This window comes from Pseudorca crassidens, chromosome 2 (assembly GCF_039906515.1).
Source record: "Pseudorca crassidens isolate mPseCra1 chromosome 2, mPseCra1.hap1, whole genome shotgun sequence".
Taxonomy (NCBI): Eukaryota; Metazoa; Chordata; class Mammalia; order Artiodactyla; family Delphinidae; genus Pseudorca; species Pseudorca crassidens.
Window position 1 is genome coordinate 82812379 of NC_090297.1, and position 22267 is coordinate 82834645.

At 36.4% G+C, this 22267-nt stretch overlaps 1 protein-coding gene across 1 annotated transcript in view; it reads left to right on the forward strand.

The window, feature by feature from the left end:
- ABCD3 (ATP binding cassette subfamily D member 3) overlaps window positions 1-22267 on the forward strand; it is an 82458-nt gene that overhangs the window by 48418 nt on the left and 11773 nt on the right. Inside the window, exons 10-20 of the mRNA XM_067726964.1 lie at window positions 2412-2481; window positions 4758-4827; window positions 4912-5009; window positions 5122-5213; window positions 6793-6884; window positions 6971-7034; window positions 7163-7226; window positions 19728-19805; window positions 19911-19976; window positions 20078-20167; window positions 20646-20765. Coding sequence (XP_067583065.1) covers window positions 2412-2481; window positions 4758-4827; window positions 4912-5009; window positions 5122-5213; window positions 6793-6884; window positions 6971-7034; window positions 7163-7226; window positions 19728-19805; window positions 19911-19976; window positions 20078-20167; window positions 20646-20765 — 904 coding nt within the window. The remainder of the gene's footprint in view (window positions 1-2411; window positions 2482-4757; window positions 4828-4911; window positions 5010-5121; window positions 5214-6792; window positions 6885-6970; window positions 7035-7162; window positions 7227-19727; window positions 19806-19910; window positions 19977-20077; window positions 20168-20645; window positions 20766-22267) is intronic.

Below are 22267 nucleotides of genomic sequence, written 5' to 3' on the forward strand. Positions count from 1 at the left end.
GATTTCACTTTAAGCAAAGTCAAAAAAACAATTTAAATTCGAATTTACTTCTTCAAAGAAAATTTTGTCTCAATTTATCCACAAATGTTTTTTGTTCGAGACTGTATTTGGACTACTCAAAGTTAATTCAGTCTCACTGCATGTGTCTCTACCTATTTTCCAGACAGTTTAAAAATCCAAAGAAGGAAGTATTGGGCGTTAGAGCCAGCCTGACTAGTTTCAAAAGCTACCTTCTCCACTTATCAGTTATATATGACTTTTGGCAAGTTATTTATAGCCTCACTTTCCTTGTTTATGCTAGGTAGATAATATAGGGTTGTCATGAGGATTAAATATGAAATATATATAAAGCTTCCAGCACTGTTTTAATATGTAGCAAGTGCTCAATACATTTTCTCGCATATTGATGATCTGTCAACCTTAAGTCATCTTGAGGGTCCTAATATTTACTACCCTGTTGGCATTACAGAATTATTTAGGAAATTATTCTTTTAACAGTTCCCTCTTCCTTTATGTCCTTGGATTGCTAAAATAGTACCAGTTCTAAATAGGGTTTTTGTGCTGTAGGGAGACAGAAGAATAGAAGGTTGAGTAGAGAGGTGATCTGCCAAGTGAATGAAAGATGGTATCAGCTAGGATGCTTTCCATTGCAAGAAACAGAAAACCCTGACTCAGGTGGCTGCAACAATAAAGACATTTACTACTTCACATAAAAACTCTTAAAGATAGAGCAGTTCCAGGCGCAGCATGATCGGGGTGTCTGGGTCTTCTCTTGGCTCTCTCCTCCTCTGTATGTTACCCTTTTCCTCTGGCTAGTTCTCTTTGTGATCACAAGATGGCAAAAGCAGTTTTAGATCTCACCAACCCTCCTTCCCTGCAAAAAGTCCAGAAACAAAAACAGACCATTTCTGCTGTCTCTTTAAGAGAGCAAGGAATCTTCGCCAGAAGCCCCACAACAGACTTTCTTTCACATCTCATTGGCCAGAATTATCACTAAAGCAATTACAGCAAAGTGATTGGCTTAGACCATTGGGAACTCTTCCCCTGTGGATGGAGTTGAGGCCATTCCTCAACCATTTGGATGCATAGAAAAGGATAGAGAACTTTAAGAAAATTGGGGTTCTCTTAGCAAGAAGGACATGGAAGAGAATAAATGTTGGATAGGCAGTTGTCAGTATTCTGGGATGTTCTGTTCTTTCAGGTTTTAGGTTTAGGCTAAAACGTTCAGGAGAAGTAGAATTATCACCTCATCTTTCTCCACTGACTTAAATGTGCAGAGGAGGTAAAAGGAAGTAAGAAGACAAATTATAGGTATAGAATTGTGTTAAACTGGGATTCTGATACCCTGGGGCCCTGTATTATTGTGTAAGGGAAATTGTGAAAGGCAGGTCAAACACGAAGCAACTTTATGGAAAGTTAATTTTACTTGAATTGGTTGAGGTAGGGGCTACCTTGTTTTTATGATGGAAAAAAATACAGGTACATTTTGGACTAGAATATAAAACTCACATAAATTTTTAAGGGAAAAAAGAGACTTTAAAGAAATATTGTGTGTTTATTAAGAGCTGTTTTAACTGTGCCTTCTAGATGCCTATGTAAATCTTTACTTTCCTCTGCTATAAGAGGTACTTTGCTGGGAGAGTTTACATTATACTGAATAGAGTGGAAAACTAGACTTAAGTGTCAGATACGAGTTATAATTTCAGCTATTTGACCTTCCAGCTCCATGACTTCTGCAAATTTAGTTAACTATATTTAACCTTTTTTCATCCATAAAATGACCCTTTTTTCCTAGTTAAGATCCTTGTGGCCCCTGTGTACCCATTCAAATCAGCTCAAAGAAAGAGGAGTTGCGAGGCTATGCTGGGGTTCCAAGAATAAGAACAACTGTTCAGCTAGGCCTCCTGGGAGCTGGCACTGTGAGGCAGGCAGGAATTAGTTTGCTTTTCTGTCTTTTAAAGGCTGCATGTCATGGCATCACTACCTTATTTTTTTTTCTAACTGTTGTTTTCTCCTCTCCCTTCTGGTTAGATCTGTACTCAGTTTGTAGTAATGACTGCCCTAGTCCTGCCTTCCTATATGTCATGGCAATTTCCTTCTTACTTCTTATTATATTTCTTATTTCTTTGTTCACATTTCTGAGAATTAACCCAGCACATCTTTTCCAGCCAGGCTATATGTGGCATATGCAACATATGTCAGTAGTGCAGTCTGTGATCCAGTCAGGTGCGTATCCCTGTGCTCTGATCAGTTGAGCTGGGTACAGATAGTGGCTTGAGATGTACCCAATAAGCTCATAGTCACAAAATGTCCAGTTATATACAAATATTCGGTCATTAAATACGGTATTTCAGTTATTTTTCAGGCTTAGGTAACATTAAAATTAATTGCTAAATTATTTTCTTTAATAGTGAAGAAATTGCCTTTTACAATGGAAATAAAAGAGAGAAGCAGACAATCCACTCAGTCTTCCGAAAACTGGTAAGATAACATGTTGGAGGCTCATGTGTTTATGGAAAAAAGATTGGGGGCCTTTGCCAAGATACATACATATACCTTTAATCTTTAAAATATTTATTTTTAAAATAACTAACTGTGAAGAATTTTTATACTGTGTTTTCCTAAAAACTATCAAATCATTGTATTAAGTTGCCCAACTATAAAAATGGGTAGGTTTTATTAAAATAATTGTCTGTACTTTTAAAGCGGTTACTTAAGAGTCTTATTTAGTGATAAATTTAGTGATTATTACAGAAAGAATTTGTTCCTGTAGCATTCATGGAAATACTGTGAGCACAGTTCAGCAAACATTTTCTGTAGTGGGCAAGATAATACATGTATAGTTTAGGCTTTTCAGGCCATATGGTCTCTGCTGCAACTGTTCAGTTCTGCCACTCAAGAGTAACCATATTCTGTATGTAAATGAATGGATGTGGCTGTGTTCTAATAAAACTTTATTTACAAAAATAAGTGACAGGCTGGATTTGAACTGTGGGCCATAGTTTGCTGACCCTTGATTTAGAATATAAACGTTGTTTCTTATGAAAACTATACCTTGGTTTTTATTTACTTGCCGCTTGGAAAATTTGAATTTAATTAATTTTATTGATTATTCATTCAAAAGATACGGAGCACCATCTAGGTGTCTGTGCTTGTCCAGGTGATTAGTGTGATAACAGTGGTGTGTGTGATGGGCCACATCCTCCCTTTAAGGAGCTTACATTTTAGTGGAAGTTTTTGAAATTAAATACATATTTAAGGTGATTTTTAAAGGTTAAGGAAGTTATTTTAAATTATTTCAGAAATTGAATTTTTGCCTTTTTTATATTTAACATGACTGAACTTTGATAGTATTCACTGATAAAATGCATTTAAGGTAATGTTCTAGGGGACTGCTGTTAACTAGTTCGCTCTTCACATGGCTTGCCCATGCTTATCCTTTAGATTTCAGCCCAAAAGTTAACACCTTTTTGAGGCCTTGTCTTCTCTGATGGCCTCCACCAGTTATTTTCCCATTTTAATGATCTGTTTCCTTAAAAGCGTACATTGTGATTTATAATTATTTTGTTTGTTTACTAGTTTGTCTCTTTCATTAGTATGTGAATTCCATGAGCTCAGGGACCTTGTCTGCTTTATTCATTGTTGTATCTCCAGCATTGAGCTCAGTATGTAACATCTGTCATTCATTGAATACATGTTCTAGCCATTGTTCTTTTACAGAAGATATTAAGAGCAAGCTACCCTGTACTCAGGAAATCCACGTTTTAGTGGGGGAGACAATAAACAAGTAAACAACTGGATATTTTACAATATATGATTTCAGGTTGTAGTGAATTTTGTGACCAAAAATAAAATGGAATAAAGTGGTAGAGTATGATGGGGGCTGTTGCCTAGCTATTTTAGGTAGGGGATGGCAAGAAGGTCTTTCTTGAAGAGGTGGCATTTTATCAGAAACCCATATGAAGTAAGGGAGTTAGTCACAGAATATAAATATCTAGGAAGACAGTAATCCTGGCAGAGGGAACAGCAGGAGAAAAGCCTTAAGGCAGAAGCATGTTTGAGGAACCAATATTTCTGGAGCTCAGTGAGAAAGAGCAAAGTAGAAGCAGATGAGGTTTAAGATAGAGACCAGTGCCGGATCATGCAGGGCCTTGAGTAATATGATAGATGGAAAAGTCAAGAACATTAAAAATGCAGAATAAAATACATTTTTAGACTTGTAATTTTGAGATAATGCATGCTGAGATTAAAGCTACAGACTCGGGCTGTGCAGCATCACTAGCGCTGGGTTCAAATTGAGTGTAATATAATTCTTAGAGAAAGCACAGACCAGAGGTTTCCAACTAAGGCAAAGCATTTAGTGCTATTTCCAGACAGCTGGTGTTTCACCTAAATTAGCTCATCTTTCTGTTCTTTTTCTTTTGATTATTGATCAATTTTAACATGTATGTATCTGACAATATTATGAATACAGTGTCATTGTACTGTTACATGCAAGGGACACCACATTGATATTCTTTAAGTAGTTTCCATTCTGTTTGCATAAAAATGGTTTCATGAAGTATTTGTTTGGCAACTGTTCTGTGATCAGCATTGTGCTCAATGAAATGTGATGTATATAATGTCATCAGAGATCACAGGCACTCAGTTAATACTTGTTGAATACAAAAATTATTTAGTTTCTTTTGTCCTCATGATAGATTCATTTTTTTAATATACAGAAAGTATATATATTTTTTGTTTTTGCTTTCTGCCAGGTGGAGCACCTACATAATTTCATTTTGTTTCGGTTTTCTATGGGCTTCATTGATAGCATAATTGCCAAATGTAAGTATGCTTTAAAAGAGATAGTGGAATGGAATTTGTGGGAAAAGTGAAGTATTGTTGATGTTTTTAACTGTTTTGTTTCAGATTTTGCCACTGTGGTTGGTTATGTAGTTGTCAGTCGTCCTTTCCTAGATTTGTCTCATCCTCGACATCTCAAAAGCTCACATTCAGAACTTCTGGAGGTAAAGTGGTAGTAGTAGTCATACTCAATTGAAATTTTAAATATAACAATAAAGAAAAGCTAGTTTTAATCTTAGAAATATAAGTGAAAACTAATATTTATTTCTTTGTCAGGATTACTACCAAAGTGGAAGAATGCTTTTGCGAATGTCTCAAGCTCTGGGTCGAATAGTTTTGGCTGGCCGTGAAATGACAAGATTGGCTGGGTAAGTAAGATTAGTAATAATGAGCAATTGCAGAGAATAATTTTTTTTCAAATATGTTATCCTTAATAATTGTGCCCAGTTGAGGTTGAGATAAGGGGCAGTGAAGCCCCGTATTTCTTGCTCTTGCAAGCTGGTTTTGATAGAAAAGTAGGAAGATTTTTCTTTGATAGTGAACTTTCCATGTTTCCTTAAGATAGCTGTTTGGAGCCTTAAACTAGGTTAGTTTTTCTCAAGCTGTCTGTTCTGTGGACACTGGTATTCAGTAAGCTGGGAAATGTCGAATTGGGGCAGTCTTTCCTTGATTCACAGAAAATTAAGTTAGTGAATAGAATTTTCTCGTTTGAACTTTTTTGTCCCCTACCAGACTTTTTTGTCCTTAGGTCTTTGATACCTGGCAACTCAGCAAAAGATAAACAAGGATGAAGTTGATTTTAATGAAAAAAGTGAAAAGTTACTTTATGGTAGCTGTAGGTCCAGTTGTAAATATGGTCAGGGTGTCTAGTAAAATTGTTCTTAGACCATCAAATGGAGTTAAATATTTCAAAATTTCAGGGTCTAATATAAAGGGCTTGGTATGGTGTCAAAAAAACGATAATGTAAAAAAAGAGCACCGTAAGTTTCAGGTCATCTGAAGAAATTAGATGTCTTTGGATCTTTCCCAGGCCTGTGGTTAGTCTGCCTGTTTCCTCTGTTCCTTCTTCTCTACTCCTTTGGCAGTTAAGGTCTTCATGGCAAGATAGAAGAAGTTATAAACTACTATGAGGAGTCTCTCTCTTGAGAATGCTGACACTCTTCCTACTTGTTAATAACTTTCTCATGCCTTTACAGCTCCTAGCATATGGGATGCTTCTGTTCCTTTAGGAAGTTTCTGCTTGTTATTCACAGAATGATCCTGTTTGCTTCTCTGGTTAGAGTGCTTTCTCTTCGACCATAATATCATTCTTCTCCTCCTCAACTTCTTGTCATTAGTTTTGATTTCTATCACCACAGTGATTTCTCTCTAATATTAAGAACACTTCATCTTTTTTCCCTCTTCAGAGGAAGAAAGAGAGGAATCCTCCAAATTCTTCCATGTTTGCAGGGAAGTAGTGTGCATTTGGCATACTTAAAATAAATGATGTCCTCAGAGAGAAAAGCCAACTTTATCCAAGGCTTTATAACTCGCTCCAGCAGGAACTCAGGGTCCATGCTTCCTGGACCTAAGGAATGCACTAGCATTGGTCCTTTTATAGTATTTACTAGAAAATTCCTTAAAATTCTAGTGGCAGAGAACCTTCTTGATTTGCCTATTAATGAAGTATCTGTTGAGGTGGGATCCTATGAGACCTCTTTTCTTAGCCGCATGTTCCTCCTCTCCTATTGAAGCATAATAATAAAATGTGTACTAATACTTTATGTTGATGAGATGTCTTTTAAGTTATCTCATTTAAACTAAATGATAAGTTTAGAAACTTCAGTTAGATTTGTATAAAGTAAAAAATATGAACTTAATGTTATATGTCAATTATATTCAAAATAAATAATAAAAATTAAAGATATAGCCTTTGGAGTTTTGATTATGACTTCTTTTTTTCTTCAGCTTTACTGCTCGGATTACAGAATTAATGCAAGTACTAAAGGATTTAAATCAGGGCAAATATGAACGCACCATGGTCTCACAACAGGAAAAAGGTAAATATGAATGCACTAGGTCACATAAGTTTTTGCTGACATGACATGATGCTTTAATACTGATTTTTCCATTTAATGTATTGAAGGAGCACAAGGCATTCCCTTGATACCTGGTATTGGAGAAATCATCAATGCAGATAACATTATAAAGTACGTACAGAAAAGGGTTCTTTAGCACCATAAACATCTGTTAAACTACACAGTAGCCTTTCTCTTTCAGCTACATCTGCTTAGTGTTAAATGTAAAATTATTCTCTTTTTATTAATTTCCTCTATAGATTTGATCATGTTCCTTTAGCAACGCCAAATGGAGATATCTTGATTCGAGACCTTAATTTTGAAGTAAGTTTTTACATGGTTATATAAAAGCTTAAATCATCTTCAGAATGTGAAATGGAGAACTGTTGTCTGAATATTTAACATAATTTTAAGGCTTCGCTTAGTTTCTGAACCCACAAAATTGCTTTAAAAAGTAAGTCTTTATAAAGGAGGACTGCCTTCGATTAAGGTAGTCATAAGGTACTGTAAATTTCCAGTTATAAGATAAATAAGTACCAGGGATGTAATGTACAACATGACCAATATAAAAACACTGCTGTATGTCATATAGAAAAGTTGTTAAGAGAGTAAACCCTAGGACTTCTCATCACACACACAAATTTTTTTTCTATTTCTCTAATTTTGTATCTGTATGAGGTGATGGATGTTCACTAAACTTACCGTGATAATCATTTCATGGTGTATGGAAGTCAAATCATTATGCTGTACACCTTAAACTTAGTGTTGCATGTCAATGATATCTCAATAAAACTGGAAGAAAAAAATAAAAAGTAAGTCTTTGAAATAGAAATTTATTTTTCTTATTTGACAGGACTTTAAAGTTTCAAATACTACTATGAAAAATCTTTTGCAAATAAAGTCCATCTGAAGAAAGCCATAGAAGATATAGATAATTGGAATCTCCGATGTAAGATGAATATTTAAACATGCAAATATAACAGTCTCTTTAAATTAAAATAATTTACCATTTGGTAGTATTTTGATGGTATAGGAGGATCTGTACCTATAAAAACAAAACATAAACTTTCATATTACTGATGAAAACAGTGGAAGAGCAGCACAATAGTGCTGCAGATTGCCACTCACCCAAGACACATAACATCTCGAGCCAAGTGAATTGTGGTGCTGATCAATATAGTCTATTAACCAAATGGGAATATGGCAGGCCAAATGAAAAAGAAAAAGCAAAAGATGAGAATTATTGTTATTGTATGATTTTATAAGACTCTTACAGACCTAAGGGTTACTATTTAGGTTATGTGTCTATTGTGACTTTACGAATAGTTCATATCTGAAAATCTTGAAGATTAGTAACAGATGGCTATCATGTGGGCTGTCTCTCCAGTTCCAGATACCATTACTCTGGAATAACACTGTCCAATAGCACTTTCTGCCATGATGGAAATGTTCTGTGTCTGCATTGTCCAGTATAGTAGCCACATGTGGATATTGTATTCTTGAAATATGGCTAGTATAGTTCAGGAACTGAATTTTAGATTTTACTTAATTTTAATGAATTTGACCTTAAATAGCCATGTGACTAGTGGCTATTGTATTGGACAGCACAACTCTAGAATTCTCTACATGCTTATGTGTATGGTCCTCTGTAATTTGTGTTGTATATGGAGATTCTTTTCAACTGCTGTTATTGAAGGAATGTTGTCTGATAGTTTATAAAATAAGGAGTATAATTACTGGATTTGTTTTCGAAGTGTTATAGGTAAGTCTTCAGTTTTTCTACTCTTAGTCATGTATATTTATTATGTACGTCTCCACTTTCTTTTTAAGGAACTGTAAAGATGAAGAGTGTTGGTTATGCAAAGTACTTTGGACTTATTCAACAATGAGTGTTATATATTGTCATGTTTATTTTAAAGCCAGGAAACAAAAAGGGAAGTACAGAAAATGTGAATATATTTGGTAAATATTTAGTGGCACAAGTATTACAGAAGTGTTTTCTCATTTAGCTCCAGGTGCTGCAGTCAGAGCTACAGCTCTAGGTGCTGCTTTGCTCCCTTGGCAAAGTAGGTGGCCACCTACAGGGCTTGATTTCAGGAATAAAACAGAGCTTAAAACTCCATCTTTGATAGATTTTCAGTAGCCCCTTTATTGTCACTACCCAAGAGTAAAAAGGGCCATGAGATTTCTCCATTGAAGAATCCTCTTAGCCCTTTCTCCTACTTTCCCTCACTTGTGTCTTTACACAGACATAGAATACGCCAACAATACAGATGCACACATGGCTTGAGCCTAGTGAGGAGAGATTTGGGATCTGTATGTACAGCCACGTGGAATAAATAGATCATGATTATGGTCTGTGATGTGCTCACTTTGTCATAGTGTTACCACACTAATGCTGTCCCTTTCATCTTAGTCCAAAGCCGCCCTTCCCTTTAAAGCCTTTATGTTTGAATTTTAGTATACTTCTGGCCAGTCCTGATAACTTCACTTTTAGTCTTAGAAAGGACCTAACTTTTTTGTTCTTATTTTGGTTTCATTTTGGAAAGTCTTATTTTAGTTATCAGTTACACCCCTGCTTGTTTAAGTTTTTTTACTCTGTGACCATGTTCCATATCACTGTTGTCTATTCTGTGATTCTTGTATTGTTTTCTCCTCCACTTGGAGCTGTTTCTTTGACTTCTGTACTTTTGGTCCACTGTTAATAAATTCCTCTTCTGTCTCTTTCTGACTTAGGGTATTCTAAGTTAGACTTGGCTTTTTCTCATTTATTTTGTCTTTCTATCATTTTTTTAACATTGTTTTATTTTGTTTTTTAATTCAACAAACATCCATCACTTCTTTGTAACATCTGATTGTTTTCTATCCATCTGGCTTACTTGAAAATAAAGATTCCTTTCTCCTGCAAAGAGGCATGATAAAACTGAGACTTGGCCATCACAAATAAATGTGTCCTACTTTATGATCAGTTTGCCTTTTGTGTTACCTAATAATCAAATAATGTAAGCTTCTTTGAGATAGGAGATTTTATATCTTATTCCTTTATAAACTCCCTCAGCAATGGCATATTTATATAGACTGGAGAAACCCTAAGAAATAACTACTTGCAGGTTATAATGTGGGCATTAAAATAGTACTTTGTAACTTACTAAAATATTTACCTTTTCAGTAAGCGAGCATATTTTAATGTTTAAAGAAGCCTAAGTAAATTTTCGTAAACAGCATACTTTCATGTAATCTCTCTTTTATTTAAATCATATTTATGGGTAGAATATTTTGATGTTTTATTATAGTAAATTCATGGGAAGTAGGATTTATCAAGAAGTGATATTTCTGGGGGAATATTTTTATTGGTAAAGATATGGTGGTTCAAAGCATTCGTTGCCCCAGTAAAGCAATCCAGGATCCTCAATAATAGAGTGTTATTGGGACTTCCCTGGTGGTTCAGTGGTTAAGAATCCGCCTGCCAGTGCAGGGGACACTGGTTCCAGCCCTGGTCCGGGAAGATCCCACATGCCGTGGAGCAGCTAAGCCCGTGCTCCACAGCTACTGAAGCCTGTCCTAGAGCCCATGCTCTGCAGCAAGAGAAGCCACCACAATGAGAAGCACACCGCAACAAAGAGTGGCCCCTGCTCACCACAACCAAAGAAAGCCTGTGCGCAGCAATGAAGACCCAACGTAGCCAAAAATAAATAAATAAAATAAATTTATATTAAAAAAATTTAAAAATAGAGTGTTATTAAGAACTTAATAACTGGTTTTCAGTGAAAGGAACCCTTGGCTTTTAGTCTTAATTCAACCCAGAAAAAAAAATACATGTTTTTACAAATCTTTAATTTGGAAAAATTATCGCTGGCTTACCATGGCTGATGTCATAATTGGAAGTTTTGTCCAACATTATCAAAAGCCATGGAGTAAAGAAAAGTTAATGCTGAGTCTAAGACATTTGTGCATAGAAGAGTACCTAAGGATTTCAGTAACTCTAGTTGCTATTTATACACATCATTACAAACTTGGTTTTGAGGTTTCCCGGCATGTTGCACCAAGTAATGTGGAGGGGTATTGGATATCAGTGAAAGCCACAGTAAGCAGTTAGGTGCAGAGAAGAGTACATATGGCTAACATTACCTAAATAAATCAGAGTGCTAGGGAACCATTTAATTAATCGTTCTCTGAACTTTAAGGTGCTCCTAGGGGAAACACTTTTATAGTAGAGTACAATTATTATATATAATGTATTACTAGGAATATTCACTATATTCAATTTTATAGGAAAAAGAAATATGTATTTAGAAGAAGTCCATCAAAATAACTCTTTAAAATAATTTCTCAGAAAAAAAGACAAATATCTGGAAAAGTCATTCAGAATAGCTCATTCTCTAATATACAACATAAAATTTACCATTTTAACTATTTTGAAGTATACAGTTCAGTGGCATTAAGTACATTTAGTGTGTTGTGCAACCATCACCTCTATCTTCAGAACTTTTTCATCACAGCAAAGAGAAACTCTGTACCCATTAAACAGTAACTCGTTTCTCCCCACCCCTTAGTCCCTGGTAACCTCTGTTCTACTTTCTGTCTCACTGAATTTGCCTATTCTGGGTACCTCATGTGAATGGAATCATAACATTTGTCCTTTTGTGTCTGGCATATCTCACTTAGCATCGTGTCTTCAGATTCATTCATGTTGTGGCATGTACTGGAATTTCATTCCTTTTAAGGCTGAATAATAATATTCCATTGTATGTATATACCACATTTTGTTTATTCATTTATCCACTTGGGTTGCTTCCACTTTCGACTATTTTGAATAACGCAGAAGGTTCTGCATTCCATCAGAAAAAGTTCTTTCAGTGGCTTACAGCACCCTATAGTGTTTATCTGCCGTTACCCTACCACCACCTCTGACCTCTCTGAGCTCATTTCTTACTACTCTTCCCTCCTGCTCATTCTTCTTCAGCAGAATCCTTTCTGGTTTTTGAATAGGACAGGTACATTCCTGCTTCAGCCTTTGTAGCTACTTTTTGTGGGTAGGGTTGGGACTGCAACAGTCCCTCCAGATAAACTTCTGGTTTACTCTTTCTTTCACAGCTTTGCCCAGTTGTCATTTTCAGTGAGGCCTGGCCTGACCACCTTAAAAATGCAACCCACCCCCCCCGCCACAGTTTCTTTTACCTTTATCTATTTTTTCCCTGTAGCACTTATTTTCTAACATACTGTTTAATTTACTTATTTATTATGCATGTTCCTTATTGTATATCTCTCCCACTAGAATGTGTACTGGTAAGGGTAAGGATTTTGTTGTGTTTTTTTGTTGTTCTTTGGGTTTCTTTGGTCTCTTTTACTCACTAATGTAGCTGCATTGCCTCGAACAGAGCCAGACACTGAGTATTCAATACATATTCATTGAATTAAAAAATAAGAACCTAAGGCTCAACAGTTTAAAAAAGGCAGGTTCCACAGCCAGGGTAACTCATATCTCTCTGTTGTCTTTTCCTGCTGTGATGCATTGCTGTGTGAGCTACAATTATGACTCAGATTTTTTGATTCATCACCAGGTTGATTAACTCAGATAAGACCATAAGCTTAGAAATCAACCACTCTTGACATTTTTCATTTAACTTTACGTTGTTGCAGAGCAATTTGGTGGCACTTATAAATATTTATAATACATATGTACTTTATACAATACATAATTTCTAAGAATCTGATCTGTAGAAGTATTTCTCACTAGTGCATCAGTTTGCACTCTCAGAGCTTCATTGCAGTATTATTAAAAGAGCAAGCAAAATGCAGACAACCTAAATATTTAACAAAAGGAGAGTATTTAAATACGTTATGATACATCCTTACTATGGAATACACTGCAGGCATTAAGAGAGGAATGGGGAGAATCTGAATATACTGACCTGAAAGAATATCTGTGATATATTGTTCGTTTGTTATTTATTTATTTTAAATTTTATTTTATTTTTATACAGCAGGTTCTTATTAGTTATCTCTTTTATACATATTAGTGTATATGTCAATCCCAATCTCCCATTTCATACCACCACCACCCTGCCCCCCACCCGACCCCCACCTCCGTTTCCCTCACCTTGGTGTCCATACGTTTGTTCTCTTCATCTGTGTCTCTATTTCTGCCATGCGAACCAGTTCATCTGCACCATTTTTCTAGATTCCACATATATGCATTAATATACAATACTTGTTTTTCTCTTTCTGACTTACTTCACTCTGTATGACAGTCTCCAGGTCCATCCACGTCTTGACAAATGACCCAATTTCGTTCCTTTTTCTGGCTGAGTAATATTCCATTGTATATATGTACCACATCTTCTTTATCCATTCGCCTGTTCATGGGCATTTAGGTTGCTTCCATGACCTTACTATTGTAAATAGTACTGCAGTGAGCATTGGGGTGCATGTGTCTTTTTGAATTATGGTTTTCTCTGGCTATCTGCCCAGTAGTGGGATTGCTGGGTCATATGGTAATTCTACTTTTAATTTTTTAAGGATCATCCATGCTGTTCTCCATAATGGCTGTATCAATTTACATTCCCACCAACAGTGCGAGAAGGTTCCCTTTTCTCCACACCCTCTCCAACGTTTGTTGTTTGTGGATTTTCTGATGATGCCCATTCTAAATGGTGTGAGGTGATAACTCATTGTAGTTTTGATTTGCATTTCTCTAATAATTAGTGATGTTGAGCAGCTTTTTATGTGCCTCTTGGGCATCTGTATGTCTTCTTTGGAGAAATGTTTATTTAGGTCTTCTGCCCATTTTTTGATTGGGTTGTTTGTTCTTTTTAATACTGAGCTGCATGAGCTGTTTATATAGTTTGGAGATTAATCCTTTGTCCATTGATTCGTTTGCAAATATTTTCTCCCATTCTGAGGGTTGTCTTTTTGTCTTGTTTATAGTTTGCTTTGCTGTGCAAAAGCTTTGAAGTTTCATTAGGTCCCATTTCTTGATTTTTGTTTTTATTTCCATTACTCTAGGAGGTGGATAAAAAAAGATCTTGCTGTGATTTATTTCAAGAGTCTTCTTCCTGTGTTTTCCTCTAACAGTTTTATAGTGTCTGGTCTTAAATTTAGGTCTTTAATCCATTTTGAGTTTATTTTTTGTGTATGGTGTTAGGGAGTGTTCTAATTTCATTCTTTTACATGTAGCTGTCCAGTTTTTCCAGCACCACTTATTGAAGAGGCTGTCTTTTCTCTATTATATATCCTTGCCTCCTTTGTCATAGATTAGTTGACCATAGGTGCATGGGTTTATCTCTGGGCTTTCTATCCTGTTCCACTGATCTATATTCTGTTTCTGTGCTAATACTATATTGTCTTTATTTTATTTTATTTTTAATTTTTAGCTGTGTTGGGTCTCCGTTGCTGTGCATGGGCTTTCTCTAGTTGCGGTGATCCAGGGATACTCTTCGTTACTGTGTGCGGGCTTCTCATTGTCATGGCTTCTCTTGTTGCAGACACGGGCTCTAGGCACGCAGGTTTCAGTAGTTGTGGCACATGGGCTCAGGAGTTGTGGCTTGCGGGCTCTAGAGCTCAGGCTCAGTAGTTGTGGTGCATGGGCTTCGTTGCTCCGTGGTGTGTGAGATCTTCCTGGGCCAGACTCGAACCCGTGTCCCTTACATTGGCAGGCAGATTCTTAACCACTGTGCCACCAGGGAAGCCCCTACCATATTGTCTTGATTACTGTAGCTTTGTGATATAGTCTGAAGTCAGGGAGTGTGATTCCTCCAGCTCCGTTTTTTTCCCTCAAACTAGCTTTGGCTATTCAGGGTCTTTTGTGTCTCCATACAAATTTTAAGATTTTTTTGTTCTATTTCTGTAAAAAATGCCATTGATAATTTGGTAGGGATTGCATTGAATCTGTAGATTGCTTTGGGTAGTATAGTCATTTTCACAGTACTGATTCTTCCAATCCAGGAACATGGTATATCTCTCCATCTGTTTGTGTCATCTTTGATTTCTTTCATCAGTGTCTTATAGTTTTCTGAGTACAGGTCTTTTACCTCCTTAGGTAGGTTTATTCCTAGGTATTTTATTCTTTTCATTGCAATGGTAAATGAGATTGTTTCCACAATTTCTCTTTCTGATCTTTCATTGTTAGTGTATAGGAATGCAAGAGATTTCTGTGCATTAATTTTGTATCCTGCTACTTTACCAAATTCATTGATTAGCTGTAGTAGTTGTCTGGTGGCATCTTTAGGATTCTCCATGTATAGTATCATGTCATCTGTAAACAGTGACAGTTTTACTTCTTCTTTTCCAATTTGATTCCTTTTATTTCTTTTTCTTTTCTGATTGCTGTGGCTAGGACTTCCAAAACTATGTTGAATAAAAGTTGTGAGAGTGGACATCCTTGTTTTGTTCCTGATCTTAGAGGAAATGCTTTCATTTTTCACCATTGAGAATGATGTTTGCTGTGGGTTTGTCATAGATGGCCTTTATTATGTTGAGGTAGTTTCCCTTTTTGCCCAATTTATGGAGAGTTTTTATCATAAATGGGTGTTGAATTTTGTCAAAAGCTTTTACTGCATCTATTGAGATGATCATATGGTTTTTTTCTTCAATTTGTTAATATGGTGTATCGCATTGATTTGCATATATTGAAGAATCCTCGCATCCCTGGGATAAATCTCACTTGATCATGGTGTATGATCCTTTTAATGTGTTGTTGGATTCTGTTTGTTAGTATTTTGTTGAGGATTTTTGCATCTATGTTCATCAGTCTGTAATTTTCTTTTTTTGTAGTATCTTTGTCTGGTTTGGGTATCAGGGTGATGGTGGCCTTGTAGAATGAGTTTGGGAGTGTTCTCCCTCTGCTATATTTTGGAAGAGTTTGAGAAGGATAGGTGTTAGATCTCCTCTAAATGTTTGATAGAATTCACCTGTGAAGCCATTTGGTCCTGGATTTTTGTTTGTTGGAAGATTTTTAATCACAGTTTCAATTTCATTACTTGTGATTGGTCTGTTTATATTTTCTCTTTCTTCCTGGTTCAGTCTCGGAAGGTTATGCTTTTCTAAGAATTTGTCCATTTCTTTCAGGTTGTCCATTTTATTGGCATGGAGTTGCTTATAGTAGTCTCTTACGACGTTTTGTATTTCTGTGGTGTCCATTGTAACTTCTTTTTCATTTCTAGTTTTATTGATTTGAGTCCTCTCCCTCTTTTTCTTGATGAGTCTGGCTAAAGGTTTATCAATCCTGTTTATCTTCTCAGAGAACTAGCTTTTAGTTTTATTGATCTTTGCTATTGTTTTCTTTGTTTCCATTGCATTTATTTCTGCCCTGATCTTTATGGTTTCTTTCCTTCTACTAACTTTGGGTTTTGTTTGTTCTTCTTTCTCTAGTTCCTTTAGGTGTAAGCTTAGATTGCTTATTTGAGATTTTTCTTGTTTCTTTAGGTAGGATTGTGTTGCTCTAAACTTCCCTCTTAGAACTGCTTTTGCTGCATCCCATAGCTTTTGGGTCATTGTGTTTTCCTTGTCATTTGTCTCTAGGTATGTTTTGATTTCTTCTATGATTTCTTCAGTGATCTCTTGGTTATTTATTAATGTATTGTTTAGCCTCCATGTGTTTGTGTTTTTTACGTTTTTCTCCCTGTAATTGATTTCTAATCTCATAGTATTGTGGTTGAAAAAGATGCTTGCTATGATTTCAGTGTTCTTAACTTACGGAGGTTTGATTTGTGACCCAAGGTCTGATCTACCCTGGAGAATGTTCCATATGCACTTGAAAGTGTAATCTGCTGTTTTTGGATGGAATGTCCTATAAATATCAATTAAATCTGTCTGGTCTGTTGTGTCATTTAAAGTTTGTGCTTCCTTATTAGTTTTCTGTCTGGATTATCGGTCCATTGGTGTAAGTGAGGTGTTAAAGTCCCCCTCTATTGTTGTGTTACCGTTGATTTCCTCTTTTATAGCTGTTAGCACTTGCCTTATGTATTGAGGTGCTCCTGTGTTGCTGCATAAATATTTATAATTGTTATATAATCTTCTTGGATTGATCCCATGATCATTATGTAGTGTCCTTCCTTGTCTCTTATAACATTCTTTATTTTAAAGTCTATTTTATCTGATATGAGTGTTGCTACTCCAGCTTTCTTTTGATTTCCATTTGCATGGAATATCTTTTTCCATCTCCTCACTTTCAGTCTGTATGTATCCCTAGGTCTGAAGTGGGTCTCTTGTAGACAGCATATTTATGGGTCTTGTTTTTGTATCCATTCAGCAATCCTGTGTCTTTTGGTTGGAGCATTTAATCCATTCACATTTAAGGTAATTATCAATATGTATGTTCCTATTAGACCATTTTCTGAATTGTTTTGGGTTTGGTTTTGTATGTCCTTTTTTTCTCTTATGCTTCCCACCTAGAGAAGTTCCTTTAGCATCTGTTGTAGAGCTGGTTTGGTGGTGCTGAATTCTCTTAGCTTTTGCTTGTCTGTAAAGCTTTTGATTTCTCCACTGAATCTGAATGAAGTCCTTGCCAGGGAAGTAATCTTAGTTGTACTTTAGATATATCATGCCACTCCCTTCTGGCTTGTAGAGTTTCTGCTGAGAAATCAGCTGTTAATCTTATGGGAGTTCTCTTGTATTTTTCATTTTTCCCTTGTTGCTTTTAATAATTTTTCTTTGTCTTTAATTTTTGCCAGCTTGTTTATTATATGTCTCGGCGTGTTTCTCCTTGGATTTATCCTGTGTGGGACTCTCTGCACTTCCTGGACTTGGGTGGCTATTTTCTTTCCCATGTTAAGGAAAGTTTTAGACTCTAATCTCTTCAGATATTTTCTCGGGTCCTTTCTCTCTCTCTTCTTCTTCTTGGGACCCCTGTAATGTGAATGTTCATGTGTTTAATGTTGTCCCAGAGGTCTCTCAGTCTGTCTTCATTTCTGTTCATTCTGTTTTCTTTATTCTGTTCCACAGCAGTGAATCCCACCATTCTTTCTTCCATATTCTGTTCCACTGCAGTGAATTCCACCATTTCTTCCAGGTCACTTATCTGTTCTTCTGCCTCAGTTACTCTGCTATTGATTCCTTCTAGTGTACTTTTCATTTCAGTTATTGTGTTGTTCATCTGTTTGTTTGTTCTTAAATCTTCTGGGTGTTTGTTCTTTAATTGTTCTAGGTCTTTAATTGTTCTAGAAGATACATTTCTTGTATCTTCTCAATCTTTGACTCCTCTGTTCTTTTTCTGAGGTCCTGGATCATCTTTGCTATCATTATTCTGAATTATTTTTCTGGAAGATTGCGTATCTCCACTTCATTTAGTTGTTTTTCTGGGGTTTTATCTTGTTCCCTCATCTGGTACATAGTACTCTGCCTTTTCATTTTGTCTATCTTTGTGTGAATATGGTTTTTGTTCCACAGGCTGCAGGACTGTAGTTCTTGTTTCTGCTGTCTGCCCTCTGGTGGATGAGGCTATCTGAGAGTCTTGTGTAAGCTTCCTGTTGGGAGGGACCAGTGGTAGGTAGAGCTGGGTGTTGCTCTGATGGGCAGAACTCAGTAAAACTTTAATCCACTTGTCTGCTGATGTGTGGGGCTGAGTTCCCTCCCTGTTGGTTGTTTGGCCTGAGGTGACCCAACACTGGAACCTACGCGGCTCTTTGGTGGGGCTAATGGTGACTCTGGGAGTGCTCATGCCAAGGATTACTTCCCAGAACTTCTCCTGCCAGTGTCCTTGTCCCCAGGGTGAGCCACAGCCACCCCCCCACCCCCGCCTCTGCAGGAGACCCTCCCGCACTAGCAGGTAGGTCTGGTTCAGTCTCCTGTGGGGTCACTGCTCCTTCCCCCTGGGTCCTGATGTGCACACTACTTTGTGTGTGCCCTCCAAGAGTGGAGTCTCTTGTTTCCCCCAGTCCTGTTGAAGTCCTGCAGTCAAATCTTGCTAGCCTTCAAAGGCTGATTCTCTGGGAATTCTTCCTCCCATTGCCAGACCCCTAGGTTGGGAAGCCTGACGTGGGGCTCAGAACCGTCACTCCAGAGGGTGGACTTCTGTGGTATAATTGTTCTCCAGTTTGTGTTCTCCCAGTGGTTATGGGATTTGATTTTATTGTGATTGTTCCCCTCCTACCGTCACATTGTGGCTCCACCTTTGTCTTTGGATGTGGGATATCTTTTTTGGTGAGTTCCAGTGTTTTCCTGTTGATAAGATTGTTCAGCAGTTAGTTGTGATTCTGGTGCTCTTGCAGGAGGGAGGGCACGTCCTTCTATTCCACCATCTTGATCCCTTCCATGAAATTCATTTTGTTTACATCTGTATTTTGTACAAGTCTTTATTTATACCTTTCCTGAGCTGTTTTATTATGGTATATTTCTTGTAAGCAATATATAACTAGATTTTTTTAAGTACATTTTAAAAACCTCAAAAGCAAAGCAAAATAAAACATAATTCTTTGCTGACCTCCCCAACTAGGCAGGATGAGTCTATTCAGCACCCGATATATTGTTAAATAAGAACAAGTTGTAGAGCAGTATATATAGTACAATTCTGTTTTTAAAACAAGAATGTGTTTACATACATAATTACTGTTTTCAAGAATTCAAGCTTTAGATATTTGTATTCTGATTGAGATTAAGTTGATATCAATCAATAGTGATATTTAAGTGGGAAAAAAAGTGACTGAGTAAAAATTGAAAGTAAACAAAAATAAAAGGTCTCTTCATCCATACCCTCCACTGCTTCTACCTAATATCACATTTATAGACATAATAGAAAGCTTATCATTAGCGAAGAACTATTTGACTCTATGGAAATGTTCATTGAGTGTATATTCTATTTAATTAATTCATAGACTCATTTCCTTTCAGGTTCGATCTGGGGCAAACGTTCTAATTTGTGGTCCAAATGGCTGTGGAAAGAGTTCACTTTTCCGTGTTCTTGGTGAAGTAAGTAAAAATTGGCCTCAAGGTTTTGTAGTCTTATTTTGCCATATAATCTACCACATTGTGAAATTTACAGCTCTTCTTCCCCCTCCTCCTCTGCTTTTATAGTTATGGCCTCTTTTTGGAGGACGTCTAACTAAACCCGAGAGAGGAAAGTTATTTTACGTTCCCCAGGTAAGACCTTGTTTGAGTTATTTTATAATCTTTGATTTCAAGATCTTTTAACTTATTTTTTAAAAAATCACTTCTAATGATTTTTGCTCTGTTACTATCAGAGACCTTATATGACCCTTGGAACACTTCGAGACCAAGTGATATATCCAGATGGAAGAGAAGATCAGAGAAAGAAGGGGATTTCTGACCTCGTAAGGAAATGTTTATTTCCTAGACTTACTGAAAACACCACTTCAGAGTCTTTATCTTAATCAGTTAAGTATTTTAGATTTCAAGTAGTTTATCCTAACCTTTTGTAAAGGCTTCTACAGCCTGATCATTAATTATAACTTTCCAGGTTGAGGTAAGACGTTAACCATTTTGCTTAAATATGACTTGTTGAATGTTTAACCTTGTCTTTACACTATTGTTTGTTTTCTCATTGCCCTTGTCCTTTAATTATGTACAATAGTATTATTTTCTGTATGCCTCTAGATATATTTTGTCAAAATTAGTATAAATAGGAAGTAAAGAGTTTGTTTACCTTTGTGCCACATTCTTTTGTGAAATGTGCCTTTTTTAGTGATATTGACAATAGTATTATAGTCCTTCTAGTTTAAAAAATAAAGCAAGATAGAGAATATTGGTTTATATTAAGCACGATTTCATCTTTAATCATTTTGCTGAAAGGTACTGAAGGAATACTTAGACAATGTCCAGCTGGGTCATATCCTTGAACGTGAAGGAGGCTGGGACAGTGTTCAGGATTGGATGGATGTACTCAGTGGTGGAGAAAAGCAAAGAATGGCAGTAAGTGTGCTCTGAAAACACTGCACAGCAATGCAGCTGGTTGCATAAAGTCACTCTTAGAATCCAGCATTTTGGTAATCAAGGCATACAGTTTTGTTTTAATCTTTTTATTTAGCAATTATTATAGTGTGGTTTAGTTTATATGATAATAGAAGTATAGCTTGCATGTAAATTTGGAATTCTGAAAAATTCAAAAATATTCCTATGAAAGGAAAAGATGCAGATCCAATTATATACCGTTAATCCGTTTTTCCAAAAGTTTGGGGAACTTTGTAGCACATAGGTCCTGGTTGGGTTATGAGATCACTTTCAGTATTTTTTCCCTATAGACACCTCTCTGTCTTAGCCTGTTCTCTCTAAAGTAGCTGAAGGTATTAGAGATGTTAATTTTATTATCATTTTATTCTTTATTCTGTTCTTGTCCTTTCCCTCTATCATTATATTTATCCTTGTTTCAGGGCTCAGTATCTACTACCTAAAGTTATTTAGAATTTTAAAATTTTCCTAATATAAAGAAGCATTTCAAAGCAATTATTTTATGATCAACTAAAGTTATCTCAATCAAACATGACTACAAAATGTGACATATTAAGAGTGATTCTTTGAGTACTCTGTAAAGGGGGATAACTTTTATTTTTTTATTTTATTTTTTGTAATTAATTAATTTTTGGCTGCATTGGGTCTTCATTGGTGCACGTGGGCTTTCTCTAGTTGCGACGAGCAGGGGCTGCTCTTCGTTGTGGTGCGCAGGCTTCTTGTTGAATTGGCTTCTCTCATTGTGGAGCACGGGCTCTAGGCGCGTGGGCTTCAGTAGTTGTGGTGCACGGGCTTAATTGCTCCATGGCATGTGGGAATCTTCCCAGACCAGGGATTGAACCCGTGTTCCCTGCATTGGCAGGCGGATTCTTAACCACTGCGCCACCAGGGAAGTCGCAAGGGGGATAACTTTTAGGGAGTCATTTTCTAACTAGACATACCATAATTTGAGCAGATCCAGAGGAATTTTTTGGTGAGGGAGTGTTATAACCTTGTGGAAATTAGAGAAAACTGTAGCCAAGGAAAGATAGCAGCAGAATGGCCTTATTTCAGAATTGCTTACTGTTTATCTTCAGGTTATATTCTACCTTTTGGTTACCTCCTATTCCATGATTGTTTTGCATGTTGTTTTTCTCCAGGTCATACCCATTATATGAACTTAATATCAACTTAATATTGTGATTTATCTGGCTAGTGGGATTAATCTAGAGTGCTGAATGAATCATAAACGAAAGAGGAGATATCAGCCATACTCAAAGTGGAAATTGGGCTGAAGGCATGAAAATTTAAAGTGATTGAGCATTTCTGGAATCAGTTTAGAAGGTGCCTATAGAAATAACTGCAATTCAAGAAAACTAATTTACATTCCTATACTATGACTTCAAAGAAAATGGAAGGATAAGGCAAGATTCACAAGTGGACACAATGGAGACTCAGAAAGAAAAATAAATCTGCTTAAACTAAGG